General features: G+C 45.0%; 1 protein-coding gene across 1 annotated transcript in view; it reads right to left on the reverse strand.

The window, feature by feature from the left end:
* Positions 1–5,004: 5,004 nt before the first annotated feature.
* Positions 5,005–20,528, reverse strand: part of LOC112903607 (mitotic apparatus protein p62-like) — a 35,955-nt gene continuing 20,431 nt past the window's right edge. The window contains exon 2 of the mRNA XM_025972851.1: positions 5,005–5,429. Coding sequence (XP_025828636.1) covers positions 5,005–5,429 — 425 coding nt within the window. The remainder of the gene's footprint in view (positions 5,430–20,528) is intronic.

Raw genomic sequence — 20,528 nt, forward strand, 5'->3', positions numbered from 1 at the left:
CTTCAATTACTTGAAGGATCCAGCTCGGGGGGCACCTAAGAGGATACGTTACAAGGCCATGAAGTACGTCCTGACAGGGGACGACATGTTCTACAGGACTTTAGAAGGATTGTTGCTCAAATGGTTGGGGCCGATTGAATCGAATCGGCTCTTACGCGAGGTCCACGAAGGCACCTGTGGGACTCACCAATTGGCTCATAAGTTGAAATGGCTGATTAGGCGATCAGGGTATTACTGGCCCACCATGCTTAAAGATTGTTTCAAATATTATAAAGGATGTCAGGCATGTCAGAAGTTCGGGAAGATACAGATGGTACCAGCGTCAGTAATGAACCCCATCGTCAAACCTTGGCCATTCAGAGGTTGGGGTATGGACATGATCGGCAAAATTAATCCTCCATCTAGCAAAGGCCACCAGTTCATTTTGGCCATCACGGACTACTACCAAGTGGGTGGAGGCTATCCCTATGAAGTCAGTGGCATCGAAGGATGTTATCAATTTTGTTAAGGAACATGTCATTCACAGGTTCAGGATTCCTCAGACCATCACAACAGATGGAGGGTCGGTCTTCATATCAGAGGAGTTCAAAAAATTCGCTACTGACATGGGTATCAAGCTGATCAGGTCATCTCCATACTATACTCAAGCAAATGGACAAGCTGAAGCGTCCAATCAGAGCCTTACCAAGTTGATCAAGAGAAAGATCGATGAGCATCCTAGACATTGGCATGAAGTTTTATCAGAGGCATTGTTGGCATACCGTATTTCGTGCCACGGAGCAACAAAAACTTCACCTTATCATCTGGTGTATGGACAGGAGGCCGTATTATCATGGGAGATTACGGCTGGCTCGAGACGCATAGAGTTCCAAAATGACCTAACAGCCGAAGAATATGTTGCTCTGATGAACGACAATGTTGAGGACCTTACGGAGCTCAGACTTTGGTCACTTGAGAAGATCATAGAAAATAAGGCCAAGATAGCCCGCGCGTGCAACAAGAAAGTCAAGCCAAAAGAATTCCAAGTTGGAGATCTAGTTTGGGAAGGGGTGTTACCATTGGGGACTAAGGATGCAGCGTATGGCAAATAGTCTCCAAATTGGCATGGGCCTTATAGAGTTTACCAAGTCCTGCCTAGGAACGCATATATGCTTGAGGAGTTAGATGGCGTCAAGTTTCCGGTGGCAGTCAATGGTCAACATCTCAAGAAATACTTCCCAAGTATGTGGGATGATGGGCAATAAAGCCAATGCTACGGATCAGGATGTGAGCTAATACATTCAGTTGGCCCGTACAAGTGAAAGCCGATGCTACGCATCAGGCTGGTTGCCGATACGTTCAGATGGCCCGTACAAGTGAAAGCTGATGTTACGCATCAGGCTGGACACAAGAAAAGGGGGCTGACACATTCAGTCGGCCCACACATATAAAAAACACATATTTTGTACCCAGCGCACTGAGTTGGTCAAATAGACAATGTATAACCATTGACTTTAGAATTTTAATTTGAGTACATGCAAGTTTTGAATGACAACGGGCTACAAGAGATGATTACAAAGTAGTCTACTGAAGGAACACGTCGATGGCTGCGATAGCCTCAAGGCGGACGCGATCAGCTTCAGCAATCACTGCTTCATCGTCCTTGTCCTCACCTGACACTATCTGCCGACTCAAAACACTCAGCTCTGTGAGTTCTGTCTTCAGCTGGGCAGTCAGGTCCTCCTCTTCTTGTTTGGAGCTGGCTATGAGGTTTTTCTCTTCCTGGATGCGCTGCTCGGTTGCCCGGACCTTTGCCTTGAGGTCTTCTAACTCCTTTTCCAGAAGTTGAAGCCTTCGAGAATGTGCAGAAGTGTCAGTCTTGGCATCCAAAGCCACCTTCTTCTTGTTAAGCAGTCGACACCTCTCGGCAATATCGGCTTTCAATGGGGCTTGTGAGCGACGGGCTTCAATCCTCTGCCGAGCTTTTTCTACCTTTGCCCGAAAGAAAGGGAGATGTCCGGTTGGCCAGAGCTTGATCTGAAGGTCTTTCGGGAGTTGGGGCTTGATCTCCTTAAGAATTTGCCTCACTCCATCGGAATCCTAGACCAAAGCATCAATAGGAGCCGATAGCAGGCCCTTTATGCGAAGGAGTGGGCTAGCAACACCGGTCGGCTATGGCTGATGATCATCCACTTCGAGTATGGCCGAGTCGATGGATGAAGGGTCAAATGAGAGCAACTCCGAGAGGTTTAGAGCCTGAAAGAAGATAGAAAATTAGTACGACATAGGGAAAGGAAGATGCAAACGGCTCGGAGATATAACGCACCTTATCTGGAGAAGGATTGGTAGCGGATGAGGTGACGATCGGCTCCTGCAGATGCACCCTTTCTGGAGAAGGATTGATAGTCGATCAGGTAACGATCGGCTCCTACAGATGCACCCTTTTTGGAGAAGGATTGATAGCCGATGAGGTGACAATCGGCTCCCGCAGTTCCTGAAGGTTGACCAGAGTATCGATTGTTGTTGCAAGATTCTCTGATGTTTTCAGGATCGCATCCTAGAAGTTGACCAAGAGGTTGACTGCTGTCACAGGATTCTCTGGAGTCTCTAGGGTTGGGTCTTCTTGGCGCGCTTGCTCTTCCCCGCTGGAAATATCCACGATATCAGCCTGCAAGCAAGGAAAGAGCAATTGAGTCGAAGTATACATGTCCAGAGGACCAATTATAAAGGGACAATCCAAACCTGGTTGACGTTTGGAGCTTCTTGATCCTTAGAAGATGGTCCGACTTCCTTCTGAATCCTCCTAGCAGTCATCTTCTTCGCCTTCATCTGGGCTCGTGGGGCAGCAATGTCGGAGACTTGTTTTCGCTTGGAAGCCAATTTTGTAGAATCAGGCTGGATCCGCATTATGACCTTTGACGGGGGAGGTGCGTTCTTGCCAAAGAGGGCTATGGGAGCAACCGGTAAGAACTTGAAAGTAGAGCCATCATCATTCTTGGGCTCCGGACAAACGGAGATAGAGAAGGAGTTAAGCGGAGTTATGAAGAAGTACTAAACTGATGGTAATACCTCTTCCTCAGGGGCTTCGTACTCAGCGTTAATCTGCTGCAGCATTGGCCCCAAGGTTTTCCGAAAGACATGAGTCTTCCACATTGACCACCAGTTCTCGAAGCTGATGGCCGAAGAAGTGAATGATAAGTCGATAGGGATTGGGATGTGAAGATTAGCAAACAGGCTATAGCATCTCTGGCTGATGAGAATGTCAGGCATATCAGCTCTACTTATTGTTAGGTAGTGAAGGAAGAAGTGGGGAGGAACTTGCCCAAGACCAAATTGCCGGGCTGCTACGACCGGCTGGTAAAACTCATAACCTGGCTTGATGATTCTGTTGGAGGTGCTCATGACAACTGGAAGGAAGCAAGGGTGAATTATGATAGAGTATAAATTCCGAGTGCTATCATCATTGGCAAAGTCAGCCAATCTGAAGACGATTGGGTTCTCAAAGATTTCGGAGTCTGCATAAGGGAGGAAGATTGGGTTGTCCAGGCCTCGGTAGAATATCCTAAACCAGCTTGAGGCGTCTGTGGGATTCAATTTGCTACCAGGAAGACTGTACAAAGCTTGGCCGAAGCTGGTACACCTGATTAGTCTCCCACTCCGATCTAGAAAAGAGTTATTGGCCAGAATAGGGAAGTTTGGTATGTGGTTCTGAAAATATAGGTGAGCCCATAACTGGATGAATTACCAGGGACCACCGGTTCTGAGTTTCTTTTGGGTAAGCAGGCTCGAAGATATCAGGTGAAGATATCTATAGACCTCCCCAAGGAATAATTTACCAAGGCCAACAGTATTACATCTGGCCAGTTCATATGCTAGGGAGAGGTAGTTTTTGGTTGGGGCAAGGGAAGGACCACAAAATAGGAAGTGTTCCAACTAGAGATTCAGAAAGGCTGTATGTTCTTTCTTAGTTACAGGGCCTTTGGTTTTGACGTGCTGGTTCAGGTAGGCACCCTAGTTTGTGCATTCTATTTTGGAGGACAATATAAAGGGGACCTTAGGCAGTTTGAAAGCAGAGGGGCTGGATGATGCAATATCGAAGCCAGTAAGCATCATAACATCCATGAGGGTGGGAGTCATCAGCCCATGCCCAAATAAAAAGCAATTCAAGGCATCAGACAAAAAATAGCCGATGGTCTTCAGAAGGTTTTCATTCTTCTCAAGAGGGGACAATGACAGAGACAGAGCATCAGGTATTCCTATGGTTTCCCATGTGGATTGGTTGCTTTTTGCTACTCTGTTATACCAGGACACCCAGCCCTTAGGAGGATTTGGCCAGGCACGTAGGCTGTCGGCCCAAGAATCTAAATCTATATCTTGGCTTACAAATGGGATCCTGTTAGCCTCACAAGAAATCAAATCTACTGGAATCTCATAAGAACGAGGCCCAAGGCAAAAGGAATTGAGGGAAGAAGGATGCGGCAAAAGAATGTCTGAAACCTGAAAGATCGATAAGAGCCAAATAACAGGAAGGGATCATTTAATGCTTCAAGGGTTCGAATAATTACTTCATTAAATTAGCAAAAGGTCGGAGTTTTACCTTCAGACCAAGGACGCCCGCATCAGCATTCGAGGGTTTCACCATCTCAAACTCCAATGGTGATCGAAGATTTGGAAACTAGATCTAGGGTTTGCTTCACGAGTTTCGGGTTCGCGCTCTAAGGTTTTGGTCTGGGTTTTGCGATTGGATTTATGAGCAAGGGTTTTGGAGGCAACTTGGATTCGCGGAATCTGTGGAGATCTGTTTCGGGAAGGTTCCAGATTTAAGAAGATGGTATTACGTTAGGGATCAACTCAGATCCGGATCGGCACTTTAAGGTAAAGGACAGATGCGTTGCCATAGGCTCCCAGTAAATCAGCTTTTGACAGTTGCTGACTAAAACAAAAGTATTTGATTCATAAGGGAAAATTATTACAAAAGGGGAGCTAATTGCTCCTAGAGCGGATCTATCGGCTTGATCCTACGATCTACCACAAGTAGGTGCCTAAGACTTTGCAGCGCTTGATCGGAGGGGCCGCGCTGGCGTCGCTGTAGTCGTCGCTGCCGCCATCATCTCCGCCGTTGTTGCTGCTATAGCCGCTGCTGTCTTCATCATCATCATCATCATCGTCCTCCGACGACCCACCAAGCAGGAAGCCTCCTGCCACTGAGTCCTCCTCGGTTGATGGGGTATGGACTTCTTCCTCCTCCGAGGAGAAGTCCCCCTCCCAGGACATGTCATCCTCGTCGTCTTCATCCAGCTCCCCGCCGAGCGGGAGCTGGAGATCTTCACCGTCGGTCAGGGATTCATCATCCTCTGACCAAACCTGGAAATCCCACTCCTCTACATCCCACTCCTGTATATCCCAATGCAGAGGAGCGCAGGCCTCGTAGGCGGCAATGGGATCATACTCTGGAGTCGCCTCTCGAGTGGACTCAGACTCAATGGAAATGACGGAGGAAGCAGAGGATGAGGAAGCCAATATGGAAGAAAGAGAGGTGTACTGCGGTAGCTAATGGCTGAAGGAAGGGGATGAGTGAAAAGAAATCTACCAGGGGCAGGCTTATAAAGGCAGGAGCGGAATATGAATTGGCACCGTGACGGTTTCCAAGGAGTTAGACGCAGGGTAGTCACATCCTGTGGAAGTGGAAGCGGCACGTGTGTACAGATTTTGGAAGTCGAAGAGGCGAGGCGATGGAAAGAAAAAAATGGTTTCAGAATAATTATTGCCGAAACCAGGGGGCATGTGTTATCGCTATAATTTAGCTGGGCCAGAAGGTGGGCTGCGAGCAAGATGGGCTCACAGGATAATTCTAATGGGCTTGCGAATCAGCCCCTACGCGGGCGTTTTAAGACTAGGATTGGCCATGTATCTAGATAGGTGTGCGTGTTTAAATTAGTTTAGATAGAGATATTCAAGATTCGTATCGTAGTTCGTTAGGGTTAGTTAAGAGAGGCAAGTCTCTGGACTATAAATATGTACCCTGGACTACGAATAAAACAACAACCATTCGCAAACAAGTCTCGGTGCATCGCCACCCCTATTCTAGGGTTTCTCTCGGGTAAGTGCCGTGCAGCCATGATCACGCTTCGCATGATCGGGGCAGCATCATTCCTGCCTATTTATCTTTATGTTTCTCGTACTGAAGCGTTGTTGATGGCGAGTAACACTAGTTATCTTAACGCTTATAAGGATGCATCGGCTTTTGATACTATATTCATGCGTTGCTTGTCACCCGTAAGCGTTTAGCTGTCCTCGTGACCGATCTTGGATGTAAGGGCAGCACCTTGCTCTGCTTCAATTAGTAGATCCAATCTATTATGGTTAGTCTTTGTTCATCAAAGATTTAGCTTAATATCTGCATGATTAGGCCCTTCAAACGAGTTAAATGATCCGGCAGTAGGTTTGATGCTTTGTATTAACATAAAGAGGGATTGTTCCAAGAATCGGCTTTCTATTAGTTTTTAGGCCTCTGTTTAGGTTGCTATTCCGTTATCTTTCATATTTGTTAGGCTTAGCTAGATGTTTCGGTTATGCGGTGAAAGCTTTAACCGTCATAGATTGAATTAGCTTATTGATTACAGAGCAAGTTCTCATTATTATCGGATATATGCACCTTGTTTAAATACTTAGATCGGATCTGATACTAGAAGACAATCGGCTCTTTACAGCCGATATCGGGGATCACCCGATGAGCCGATCACGGCTCGGACTAATGTTTGAACGTGTCTGTGCATGCAGGAAACTAACTGAAATTACTTCTACACCTTACTGATCAGGTACAAGGTCAGGTGGCACGCCTAGCAACCTAGACGCCAGGTCGTGTGCCGGATTCTGGGCCGTTGACTGAGGGACCGAGGCCCACCAGCAGTCCCGGGAGCCTCCCGGCTCCTCATGTTGCCTGTCATTGCTCGCCGGTGGGTTTTGACCAACAACAGCGGCGTCTTGCCCCCAAGCTTGGAACCTGGCGGAGCTGCCGAAAGCACACAGAGTACCTTGTCATGCCCAGCCCCCGAGCGTAGAAACTAGACGAGCGTGGATAGTTGTTGTGGCAAAACTGCTTGAATTAATCCAACTTAAGTGCGCTAACCATCACCATAGAGGCAATCCAGGCTAACACACACTTAAAATGGAGTAAAATGACAATCTATTGGGTAACATCCCGATGCAACCACTGGACTTTTGATCGAAACAATGCATACATATAACCCACATGAAGGTGAGCCCAGAGATTACAACAATCCATAATTTTTCACATCACAAAGTTCAACATGAATTATTATTACAAACCAAGTTCGAATTCATTCATAAACAAGAACTTTTAGAGTTTAGTAGTGCAGTGGAAAATAAACCATAGTTCTAACAACGGTACAAGATATCATGATGAAGCCCGTACATGACATCATTCAGCGTTATCATCGTTGGCCGGGGATGCATCCCATTCCATCGATCAACTAGAAGGAAGAGTACACAGCCAAGTCAAACTAGCAACCATGTCCTCAAAGGTCTCACCTGAAAATAAAGCCACAAGCAAGGCTGAGCATACTAATACTCAGGCCCTATTTGGTTCCGATTATTTTGGATTTTGAAGGTTCAATTTTAGAAAATCCAAAAGTCGGATGACTTCTAGAATCGAGAATCGAGACTCCCAGCTGATTATGGATTCTCGATTCTCGATTCTAGGAGTCATCCGACTTTTGGATTTTCTAAAATCGAGCCTTCAAAATCCAAAATAATTGGAACCAAACATGACCTCAGCAAGGCTTACCCGACTAGTAGTATATACTTAGCTGACTCCTAGACATGCAAGGCTTTTGGCTGAGGGTTGTTTTTGCCAAAAAAGCATCTAAGAGTGAGTCCTTGCTTTTAAGTTTTTAGCATCAAGTTCTAGTTGTTTAACCATTCTAGGTAAGCAACTATCCAAATCACGCATGGTTGAAATAATTAGTTGAGCATCCAACCAGATTGATCATCATCATTGTTCCTCTTCTTACTCTATGTGGTAAAAGGGTTAAGCAATCTCAATGGCCGTGAGAAACGGACAATTCGAATTGAATTTCTTAACCTTGCAAGGGAAACCTAAACACACATCATGTGGTTATTCACAGAGTCACACGTGCAACTTTTCCCCTTTATTCCCGTTTCATGGAATAGGGCCACCGTCCTCGAGTACAGAGGTCGACGAACCACGGTACGGCGCTGGGCCGTGGCTGCTCTTGCACTCACCATGGGCCCATGGGAACAGCGTCAAGATGGTGGGAGTTACGTTCCAGTCCCGGTTCAATCAGGTACTTAAGCTTACCGATTACCATATTCTCGGCATGTGGTTAGTATGTTCAAAAACTTAACCAACACTACCACACACCGCGACCTTAGCATTTTTGCTAAACAGACGGGGCCTCAATCATCAACAGGAATATCGTAACATAGCCCCATCCATCGACCTTATGATTCCAACATAAGTAAAGCAAGCAACACTTATACCTCACAAGTGACAGGAAATCACTCGAACTTTACCGGAGTCCTATTAGCATGGCAATCTAGCGACCGACATAGGCTAGTGTTCATATCATAGATACTAGGATCATGCAACTAGGGTTTCAATCAACTCCTACAAACTTAATGCACAATAGCATATATAAATAAAAGTTGTATAAGTTTAAAAGTAGGGTTATGCTCCGGGGTTTGCCTTCGGGAGCAAAGCTAGCCTTGGGCTCTTCTGAACTTTGGTTCAGATCTTCAGCAACTATTGTTAGATTAACATAAGCTTCGCGCTGCACACTCTCGGACTCCGGCACCAGCTTGTAGGTTCCGTCAGCGAGAGTCGTCAATTCTATATGAATGCATATGCATGAGTTGTTTTAACGGTACCAGATAAATAACTATTTTACTATAAAGTTGTAATTCAACACAACTCAAGTTAAGTTGTAAAGCACTTCATTTTCTTTTTCTTGGACAGTCATTTATCGAGTAGTATCTAGATTAACTAACTTCATTAAGTAAGTGAGGGGTTTTGTCATTTCATACAGAGCATAGAAAATAAGTCAAGATACATCTACATTAATCAAGATTTATTTCTACAGGTAGTTCCACAAAGTTTCTGTGTCTCAAGCTCTTCCAACAAGATAATCTAGCCAAAGATAGTCTCTGGTTAAAACTTCTTATTTTTCTAAGCACCAGAACTAGTTACTTTGATTAATGTAGTTTTTATGCATTTATATGAGCAAGATAGAAAAAAGTAAAATGTTCCAAACTTTATCCATAGCATTTATGCATCAAGATTACTCTACTGTAAAAGTTTTAACCCTAAAATATCAGTAGAACAGCATAAGCAAATAACTCTAGCAAAATAGCACATCAAACAAGGTCCAATAAAAACTACTCGTAGAGACTTGTTCTGGCCTTGAGATTTTTATACAAGTCTTAACAAGCATAGACTAGCTTACAGTCCAAAAAATTATCTACAGTACTGTCCTCAATCAATAGATACATTTATGGGATATTTAAAACAAGATTAATTTTAGATCAAGTTATAGTTTGTAACTGGTCATCCTTGTGTGCAACAGTTGTAGGATTCATTAAGAGGGTCACAACAAATTTTACTTTGCAATTTTCTGATTTTTCTATGATTTTAGATTGATTTTACACTTGACAGCCTCTTGAAAAAAAAAGTACTCAAGTTCTTACCGGTAGATCCTAGGATCTAGCAGAAAGGACCCTAAAAAGAACTTGGCAATTGCAATGTACTCCCTAGGCGGGGCTGGATGTTTCTCAGCTGAAATCCGGTGAGAAAACTAGTCAGCGGTGAGGGGAAAGGGGTGGTGGAGCACGAGGAGATGAGAGAAACCTGTAGGTGGGCTCGGTTGGGGCTGGGGTGGCTAGAGTTGGGCTGTCGGCGGTGAGCAGGAGATCCAGCGAGGTGCCGGCAGTGGGCAGTGGTGGTCCGACAAGGGAGGGCAGCGTGGGGAAGTCGGGGAGTACCAGCAGTTTGAGGGCAACCCGTTTAGAGCCTCGGTTTGGGCGAAGGAGCAGAAAGTTTGGCTCGACGGCGAGGTCGAGTAGCAGTGCTAATGGCGCAGTTGTGGTGGTACTCGGACTCGTTGAGCCCGGGCCCAGTGCAGCCCTTTTATAGGCGCACAAAGGGATGAGGGGCAGGGCGCAGCACAACGGAGGGAGGCGCGGCCGGGACAAGGCCGCGGCAAGGGCGTGGTGTTGCCGGGGCATCGTGGCTCGGCCGTCGGGAATCAACGACCGCGTGACGCGTGCGTCGGGCATGGGTGCATTCGAGGAAGGGGAGGGCGATTTGGCCGCGGGCCGGTTGGGGCCTGTCGGAGTGCTATCCTTTGGCGCGGCTCGTCGGCAGGCATCTTGGGCCAGGTGGCCGGCGGCCGCTGCCCCTAGATGGGATAGAACAGGGGAGGGCAAAAAAGAAGGGCCGGGATTCAATTTAAATTTTTCCTAAAATGTCAAACAAAAGCTTGAGAAACTTTGAACATAAAAGTTGTAGAGAATTTGAAAATCTACGACTTTCATTTGGGATCAAAGTTTATTTGAGCTTTAGTTCAGAAGTTATTTTAAATTCAAGTCTACTAGGATTTGAATTCCTATTCATCTCATGTGTTTAAAATTTGAATTTGCAAATGGTGTTTGAAGTACACTTTGTAAGGCACTAAAATATGAGTGTGTTTTTATGCTGCATTTTTTGTGAAAGGTGGAGCATGAAAAGGTTATAAACACAAAAGGAAAGAAAAAAATCTCACATACACACATACATACACATCCATACATATGCCTATGCACACACATAATTAGATGCATTGTTTCAATGATTCTGAGTTATTATGCATGATGCTATATTTATGTTTTCTTGCTTAGGATTTTAAATACCTATGGTGTTACAGCTATCAATCTTTATCCGTGGGTGATTGCCAACGAAGCCGTATCGCTCGTCGATGGAGCCACGGTGGTTTGTTGATGAGACCCGACTAGTCGGAGTGAGTCCCGCTCCCAACTAGTTTTGTAGTCGAAGTAGTCACCGGCGAGTCGCCAAGTGCCCTCGCGAAGGCGAAGTAGTCATCAAGTTGGACATGATCCGATGCGTCTGCCTCTGTGAATGGGATTTCTTCAATGAAAACCATAAATACCTCGCTATCCGGCAAGAAGTTTTTGGCAATCCACCCCTCTTCTTCATCGGAGGAAGCAAGGGGCCTGCCTTCCTTGAATGGTTCTATGCCCAAAAGGTTGTCGGGGTTGATGGCACAGAAAAGTGGCTGAGGTTGGGTAGCTTGGAGGAATTCGTGCCCTTCCGATGCCCGAGCCTGCACGACCAAGTTGAAAGTGCAGAAAGGTGGGGTAAGTTGGGTAGCTTCAGGCTGCTTCTGGTCGGAAAATTGATTTCCGCTGAGAACGTTGGTGAGGTCGTACGGGAGCAAGACCCCTTTAGTAAACTATATGTAATACTAGTCGAAAACTAGTAAACAGAGTGTTACTGGAAGTTTGGGAGCAAGGTCCCTTCAATAACATAGAAACCTAGTAGGGAATTAGTAATCTGAGCGTTACTGGAAGTATTTGATAGATAATCACATAGGTGCTTTATTTGGCTAATTAACAGGTTACACTATGTGACACCCTAGGTGTCAAAATAGTAAAATATTAGGAAAGGATGTGAAATGTATATATTGAAATGTGTGAAATTGAGTGCATGTGTGGAAATAAGGACCTAGGTGTAATTTTTCAAAAATATGAGTCCTTTTATGCAAAATATTGAATTACAAATGTAACTTCCAATTTTGACTAGAGGTCAAAGTGTAAGAGTGTTATTCATCATTACATTGCATAAAACTTGCAATTAAGTCCAAAGTTATATGAAATTTACCCTAATAAGGACAAAAACTTTGGAAAGTTTGAAATTAGCCCAAGGTTTTAAAATAAAATTCTATCCTTTGAATTTCTGGTTTTGAGCCCTAAATAAAAGTTGTAGGGTTTGAAAAGTGCTACAGCTTTCATTTTGACCATTTTTTCATTTGAGCTTTAGAACCGTGGAGAATTTTGGTTTACAGTAAGGTCCCTGGAGTTTTTAAAGTTCACAACTTAGTCCTTGGCACCCCCCCCCTTCTTCCTCCTCTGTTCCTCCTCTGCCGCATAGCAGCGCCGCCGCAGGTCGCCGTGCCGCGCCGCCCGAGGCTACCTCCTGCTCCAGCGCCGCTCCACGCGTCGCCCCCGAGCTCGCCCACCGCCTCACCTCCCTCCTGCTGGCCCTCCCCGAGCACGCCACGACGCTCTGCCGTCCGCCCGAGCTGCCCCCTCTCTGTCGCCGTAGACAACCGCCGCTCACCGCCGCTACAGCCTCGCCGACGCCATCTCCTGCTTTTGGCAGCACCCACGCGTCGTCTCCAAGCCAGCCGCCGCTCTAGCTCCTCCCCTCTGGCCTTCTTTCACGCACTCCACGTCGCCCCGCCTCTGCCCGAGTTCCGCCCGGCCGCCACGCCCGTCGTCGGCCGCCAATAGCAGCTACTGCTCGCCGTGCCTCTTCTTAGTTCCACGGCAGGACCAGGAACTCGTTTCGACTACTTATATCGGCTCGCATGGCCGTCGTTTGTTTTCTCGACTTCTTCTCCACTGGACCACCGCCGCGCTCGCCGTCTGCCATCGTCCACCGCGCTGTCGCCAGCTCGCCCCAGCCTCTTCCGATCTATATGACAACCCCTCCAGTAGCTTCACCGTGATCCCATGAAGCTCACCAGCCCCTTCATCGCCGCCCTTGAGCACTGCATTCCCCTCGCCGATGAGCTCCTCCCCTCACCGCCGTCCCGGGTTGCCGTGGGAACCCACCCTTCCGGCCATCCTAGCTCTCGCCGAGGTGATCAATCGAACTGCCTTACTTCCCTGGAGCTTTTCCCCCGCCTCCGGTCCACCACCGGTGAGCCGCTACGTTGGAACACCACCGCCGTAGTTGAGCTCTATTGCTGCCGCCTTGGTTCACCGCCGTTCCACCCCCTCCGGTCAACCCCGACCATCACATCACCCCCAGCTAAGCCGGCGCAAGCCCCCTGGTCCTCCCAGGCCAGTTCCCCCTCGCCGCCGGCGACCACCATCACTGGAATTTGGCTGGCAATTCTCGACTTCCTACCCCGATGAGCCAAGGACCCAATTGCTTTGATCTAAATCTTTCTAAGGGTCTGGCTGCAAGATTCCAGTCCCTCCCCTCAATTCAAAATCAGTGATTTTTAGAAATTTGTAGAAATTCGTAGGAAAATTAGAAAAATGTCAAACCAGTTTTGTTTGAATCCTTGAAGTAAATTCTACAACTTTTGTTACTAAAGTTTAATGTGAAACCAAATAGTTTTTGAGCTATTTTAAAGTTTAGCAAAAGGGTATCTTATGTATAACTTTTGCATGCTAGCTCTATTGCTTGTGATTTTTGGTGTGCAGCCTATTTAGCGTATAAGTGAGCTTGTGTGCAAATTTCACTTACAGTACTAAATCTTAGCTTGAACTAATTTAAACTTATGCAAATCAAGCTTAAAATGGTTTAAATTTATTCAAGCCCATTACTAAGGTTTTCATGCTTAGATCTTTTTACCATGGGATGTTCTCTAATTGAATAGTTCATAGTAAATCTTTCAAGAATTTATAGCACTATTTTGTTTAAGGTTTGAATTTAAACTTGAAATTTGAACTTAATTCAAATACTTTAGTTTCTATTTTCAGAAAATTATGAAAAATTCATAAGTAAGCTTATCTGCTAGAAGTAAGCTTACCCACAAAAATTCAAGGCCATAGCCTTTGTGGATTTCAAAATAAAAATCAAACTTGTTAACCTAATTCAATTGATTATGATAATTGAATTAAGATACCAATAGTAGAGTTGAATTCAAATTTCTTGTCTTTTAAAGTTGTGTTTATCCATTGTTAGATTGCAACTTTATTGTGAAGTAAAATTCTTAACTCAAGAACCACCTAATTCAAATCATTGCATATCATGTAGAGTCAACGACACTCGACGACGGGGACTACAACCTAATGCCGGAACACAAGCAAAGGTTTTTTGAAGACCAAGTGAACATCACCGAGGAATTAACTGAAGCCTCGAACCAAGGTTCGCAAGTTTTTGACATCCCTGACCCCAACCCCACCAGCGAAGGCAAGCCCCGGACATAAACCGCTATTTTATTACACTGCAAATTATATATACATATATATCCACTTGTGCATTTAAGTTTCCAGGAATTGTATTGAAAACCTTAGTTGCATATTCCTAGGAACCTATGTATTGAATACTAGAACCTGAGTCCGACTAGTTGCTAAGCTAATAGGACCGGTAGAAGTCGAGTGATTTCGTGTCACTCGTAAGTTCATAGGAGTTGCAACGTTTATATTCCTGTAACCACTATAAGGATGACGGACGGGGTTGTGATCATGATTCATGACCTTGGCAGGAACCCAGATGTGTGTTGATGAAAATTTCATAAGGTCACAGTGTGTGGTAGCGGTGGTTAATCGTTTGAAAGTACTAGCCACATGCTGTGAAATATGGTAAGCGGTAAGCCTAGTAACCAATCGGCCCGAGGAGTGGACATACCCCCCACCACTCGTAATTTGGTTTTTCGCACATGCACCGACGTGCGGGAGTATGTTCTGCAGCGGATGTGAGTACGTCCTACAGTGACGCACACTGTAGGAGTACGTTTCGCACCGCGGACAGGAGTACGGTCATGTAGTTGCGCTACAGGCATACATCTTGCACAATGGTGTGCGTATGGTCCTACAGTCGCTTGTGGTGGCACTGATCCACGAGTCAGAATGAAAGGCAAATGGTTGCTTCGGAATAATCATTGGATATTCCAAGCGTGTGAGTTAGGTTTGCCCTTGCAAGGTTTTGAAATTCGATTCAGAATCGTCCGTTTCTCGCGGAGATTGAGACTGCTTGATCCCTTTGCCACATAGAGTAAAAACAGCAACCGGATGATGATCAAAGATGATGTTTGCTTTACAAGTTCTACCATGCTTGAGTAGCGATAGTTGCTTATTTAGAATGGATAATCAACTAGAACCTGAAAACTAAAAGTTGAAATTAAGGACCTACTCTTTGTTGCTTTTCAGCTGAAATTATACCCAGAAACATTACAAACCTTATAGTCTAGCTACATGGCTAAGTATACCATGAAACGGGTAAGTCTTGCTGAGTATTAGAATACTCAGTCTTGCGATTGACTTTTGTTTTAGGTAATCCCCCTGAGGACTCTGCTCTGCCTGTACCATGGCCCTATGCACTTCTCGATGGTTGGACCGTGGAGTGGGATCCGTCCCCGGCCAACATGTGGCAGAACCAACCTGAATTATACCGGCTCAAGTACGCGAGTCCACTCTAGAGGGCTCCGACGTGCTTCAAACGGTATAACCCCTTGGCCTGTCGGGTAACGTCCCGATAAACCACCGAAAGCAGGATCAAACAAGGTACCCCGCACGAAGGCGAGTCCAGAGATATAAAGGCCATCATATTTTACATCACAGGCAGTTATAATACATGAGTGTTTAAAAGTAACATAATCTTCCCAACCGGGGAATTATTACAAACTGACATAAGTCTTAGAACAAACAGCGATATTAAAGTACGGTATGATACACGTCGCCAGTATAGATGTCATGTTTGCCCTTGCATGACATCACTCGGAGGGGTCCAGGTTGGCCGGGGACGGGTCCCACTCCATGGACCAACCATCAGGCAGAGGGTAAGGCCACGGTATAGGCAGGGCTTGATCAGCAGAAGCATTACCTGAACAAAAGTTATGAAGCAAGGCTGAGTATTCTAATACCCAGCAAGGCTTACCCGGTGATGGTATACATAGCCATATATCTAGACTCATGAAATCTGGTACAGGTTAAAGGATAAGTTTTTGGCGGAAAAGCAACTAAGAGTGGGTCCTTATCTTTCTCTTTTAGCTTTAAAGATTCTAGTTGGGTATTCATTCTATGTGAGCACCTAAATCTAAGCAAGCATGGTATAAACTTTGATCATTCATTTCTTTTAAATATCATACTATGATTGCTCTTATTACTCAATGTGACAAAGGAATTAAGCAGTCTCAATCATCGTGAGAGGCGGATGATTTGAATCGAATTTAACCTTGCAAGGTAAACCTAACACACACGCTTGGAACACCACAGGGTTGTTCCGAAGCAACCGTTTGCCTTTCATTCCGACTCATGGATCAGATCCACCACAAGCGACTGTAGGTCATACGCACTTCCAAAGTGCAGGACGTACGTCTGTAGCGCGACTACAAAACCCGTACTCCTGGTTGCCCAGCAACACGTATGCCTACACGTCGAACATAAGTAACCAAAAGAAGCAAGACGAGTGGTGGGAGGTATGTCCACTACTCGGGCCGATTGGCTACTAGGCTTACCGCTTACCATATTTCGCGGCATGTGGTTAGTACTTTCAAACGCTTAACCCCGATCACCACACGCTGCGACCTTATCAGTAATTTTAACAACACAGACGGGGTATCACCTCAACCATGATACCTCACAAAACTCCCGTCCGTCATCCTTATAGTGATAACAGAATTGTAAACATTACAACTCCGATGTCGCGCGAGTGACAGGAAATCACCCGACTTCTACCGGCCCTATTAGCATAGCAGCTGGCCGGACTCAAATACTAGTATTCAATACATCGGTTCCTAGGAAAATGCAACTAGGGTTTCAAGCAATTCCTAAGAACTTAATGCAGAGATAGATATAATAGTATAGCTGGTAAAGTAAATAAAGTAGGGTTTATGTCCGGGGCTTGCCTTCTTGAGCAGGGTTGAGAGTAGAAGGATCGAGGTTTTCTGAACTTTGGTTCGGATCTTCAGTTAGATTCTCAACGGTGTCTCCGGGATTTCCAGGAATTTCCTCGGCTTGATCCGCGATCAGCTCGTAGTCACCGTCAGCGAGGGTAATCGGTTCTACATGATATGCAAGGCAATTATCATTAAGAAATGTGCATTCCTTTATTTGAGTCACATCAAAGATTATGCTTTCAAAGATTAACACTTCGAGAAAGGCCAAAACAATAAAATTTTAGCCTAAATTTATAATTGATGCTTAACTTAACCACATTAATGAATTAATTCAAGATAAGCATCAAAGCATATATTAGAGTTAAATTTAAATTTGAATTTAAACTTTTAAGTAAAGAAGGTTATAAAATTTGGAACACTTAAAAAGAAATAGATCACCTCTTAATTTATAACTAAAGGATCTAATTAGTTAAAGCTTAAAAGATATGTTTAGCTAATATTAGTTTAAAATAATTTAAAAGGATTTAAATTGTAGTATAAACTTGGTTTTGAATGTTTTGCATCATTTTAGATATCAGATATAGAAATTACATATCACAATTACAAACAATCAATACAACATATAAGAATCAAAGATATTACATTTCCTTGTTTCAAATTTAAATTAGATTCAAAAATATTTGATTTCATATCAAATCCTTTTAACAAAAGTTGTAGGGTTCATAATCTAGTTTCCAACAAAACAAGTTTTGCTAATTTTGGAATTTCCTATGATTTTTTATGTATTTTACAAGACAGCATATGCATCTCACATGAAATAACAGGCATTTAGGGGGGGGGGGGTCTTGGTAATTTTGCACTGGAACCCTTGGAACAACAGAACTAATTGCAAAAAGAGCCTTGCCCGTCCATGACAACGGCCGGCCGATCGGTCGTCGGCGTTCTCGCCGGCGGCCAGCATCCCGGCGAGGGGGAACGAGCTAGACATGGTCCACAGAACTCATGGAAGGCGCGGGAAGGAACATGCTCGGAAAAGTGGCTGTGGAATTTGGCCGTCGACACGTGGGTGCGGCGGCCGGGACAGAGCTCCGGCGTTCCCGGCAACCGGCCGTCGAATGCAGGCAGAAGAGATGCGCACGAGCACCAGCAGACCATGGGGAAGTGATTCATGTACCTGGACGGGTCGGAGGCCAAGCGAGAGAAGCTGTCGACGACAAGCTCAAATTCGGGCGGCGCCGGTGAGCACGGCTCGGGGCGGAGGCGAACCTGGCGGAGAGGAGTTGGGAGCCGAGCTGGGTTGGGTTGGGGTGCTGGAGAAGGGGGTGGAGGAGCGACTGGCCAAATGAATTGGAACAGAATGAAGTGAGCACTACGAATTTTGGCAAAAGGTGCACGGCAGCGAGCTCGGTTTCTGGTGGCCGTGGGGAAGAGCACAGAGCAAACTAATCGAAGGAAGAGGAGGGAGTGTGGTTCGGTCTGTAGCAGCACTAGCTCACAGAAGAGAGGGAGATGCTGGGAGGAAGAAAGGACCACGGCTGGGCTCTGGATTGCGGCGGCAAGGTGGCGGTCGGCGAGCTCTCGGGGCAACCGTGGCACTCGCAGGAGGGGACACCGGGGAGGGGCTACGACGGCGGCCAGAGGTAGGACGACACGTGGGGAGGGGTAGCTAGGGTTGAACGGCGGCGAGGCAGAGCAAGGACCAGGGGGGGTGCTCTGTCGCCGGCGTCAGAGGGGAAGCGGGGAAGAGCAGAGGGGGTGCAGAGCAAGAAGAAAGGGAAAAGAGATCAGGGACTGATTTGCAAAATCTGAAAAGTTCAGGGTTCTGCTTGTAAACTAAAAATTCCCATTGATCCAGGGGTTTTCTGAGAAAAAGTCCAACATAAAAGTTGTAGAGTTTTTCAAGCTCTACATTTTTGCTTTAAGACTCAAATTCAAAAACTCAAAGTTTACAACCTTATAAGTTGAATTTTAGACGAGATAAAATTTAAATTACTCCCGTCCTTACCAAACGGAAACTTGACTGAATTTTTGATAAATTTGCAATTATTCATGATAGGTCATGATGATAAGTAATTTTACAAATAAGTCCTTAAGTAAACATAAAAATTACTTTTACTTCTCAACTTTTTACACAAAAGACCCTGTAACCTGTATTTTTACACATAGGCCCTTGTCTTTACTTAAGAGCTTATTTCACCTTATGACCATACCCAAAGCACACACCTTGCACAAAAAGGCTTGTAATGCATGAAAATTTTAAATACACCCTTAACATCTATGTCTATTATATCCAGGGTTTAATTTTTATGAATCTTATTACCTGGATGTCACAACCTTCCCCCCTAAAAAGAATCTCGTCCCGAGATTCGGAAGTAGAAGATAATTATCGATTAGATTTGGGGAGTAGTTGAAAGGAAGGTCGGAAAATTCTGTTGAAGATAAGATTCCATCTCCCAAGTTGCTTCTTCTTCAGTATGATGATCCCATAAGATCTTATACATTTTAACTGTCTTCCTTCTGGTGACTCTTTCTTTGGTATCTAAGATTTTGATAGGTTGTTCAACATAAGATAGATCGGGTTCGATCTCGATGGCTGGGATTTCAATGATTTCCGAGGGTATCTTAATACACTTTTTAAGCTGAGAGACATGGAAAATATCATGAATAGCACTCATTTGAGGTGGAAGGAGAAGTTTGTAAGCCACTGGGCCATAAATTTCAAGAATTTTGAAAGGTCCGATATAACGGGGTGCTAGCTTCCCTTTTACACCGAAACGCTGAACGCCTTTGGTAGGAGATACTCGGAGATATACAAAATCTCCTATTTGGAACTGTAAGGGTTTCCTTCTCCGATCCGCATAACTCTTTTGTCTAGATTGGGCTGTTTTAAGATTGGCTTGAATAATTCTGACTCTATCCTCGGCTTCCACGACTAAATCTGGTCCAAAAATCTTGCGCTCACCGGTCTCAGACCAACTCAAGGGAGTTCGACATCTGCGACCATATAAGGCTTCAAAAGGTGACATTTGAAGACTGGTCTGGTAACTGTTGTTGTAAGAGAATTCGGCCAAGGCAAGATATTTGTCCCAACTTGTCCCATAGTGAATGATACAAGCTCGGAGCATATCTTCGAGAATTTGATTGACCCGTTCAGTTTGTCCATCCGTCTGAGGATGATATGCAGAGCTTCGAATCAGTTTGGTGCCGAGAGCGGATTGTAATTGCTCCCAGAAACGTGCAACAAATGGTGCCCCACGATCAGAGATGATGGTCTTAGGAATACCATGCAGTCGAACAATTTGATCAAGATAGACTTCAGCATACTTTTTAGCGGAATAAGTAGTATGCACGGGAATAAAGTGAGCCACTTTTGTGAGTCTATCAATAATTACCCATATGGAATCATGCTTTTGGGAAGTATTGGGAAGACCAACAATGAAATCCATACTAATGTCTTCCCATTTCCACGATGGAATGGGTAATGGTTGGAGTACACCAGAGGCTTTAAGGTGACTAGCCTTGACTCTCTGACATCTATCACACTCAGATACATATTTAGCAATTTCTCTTTTCATCCTAGTCCACCAAAAATGTTGTCGTAAGTCTTGATACATTTTGGTGCTACTGGGATGAATAGAGAATTTGGACAAATGAGCTTCATCAAGAATTTGCCTGCGAAGCTGATGATCTTTTGGTACAACAAGGCGTTTGTTGAACCAT

Source organism: Panicum hallii, chromosome 8 (assembly GCF_002211085.1).
Source record: "Panicum hallii strain FIL2 chromosome 8, PHallii_v3.1, whole genome shotgun sequence".
Taxonomy (NCBI): domain Eukaryota; kingdom Viridiplantae; phylum Streptophyta; class Magnoliopsida; order Poales; family Poaceae; genus Panicum; species Panicum hallii.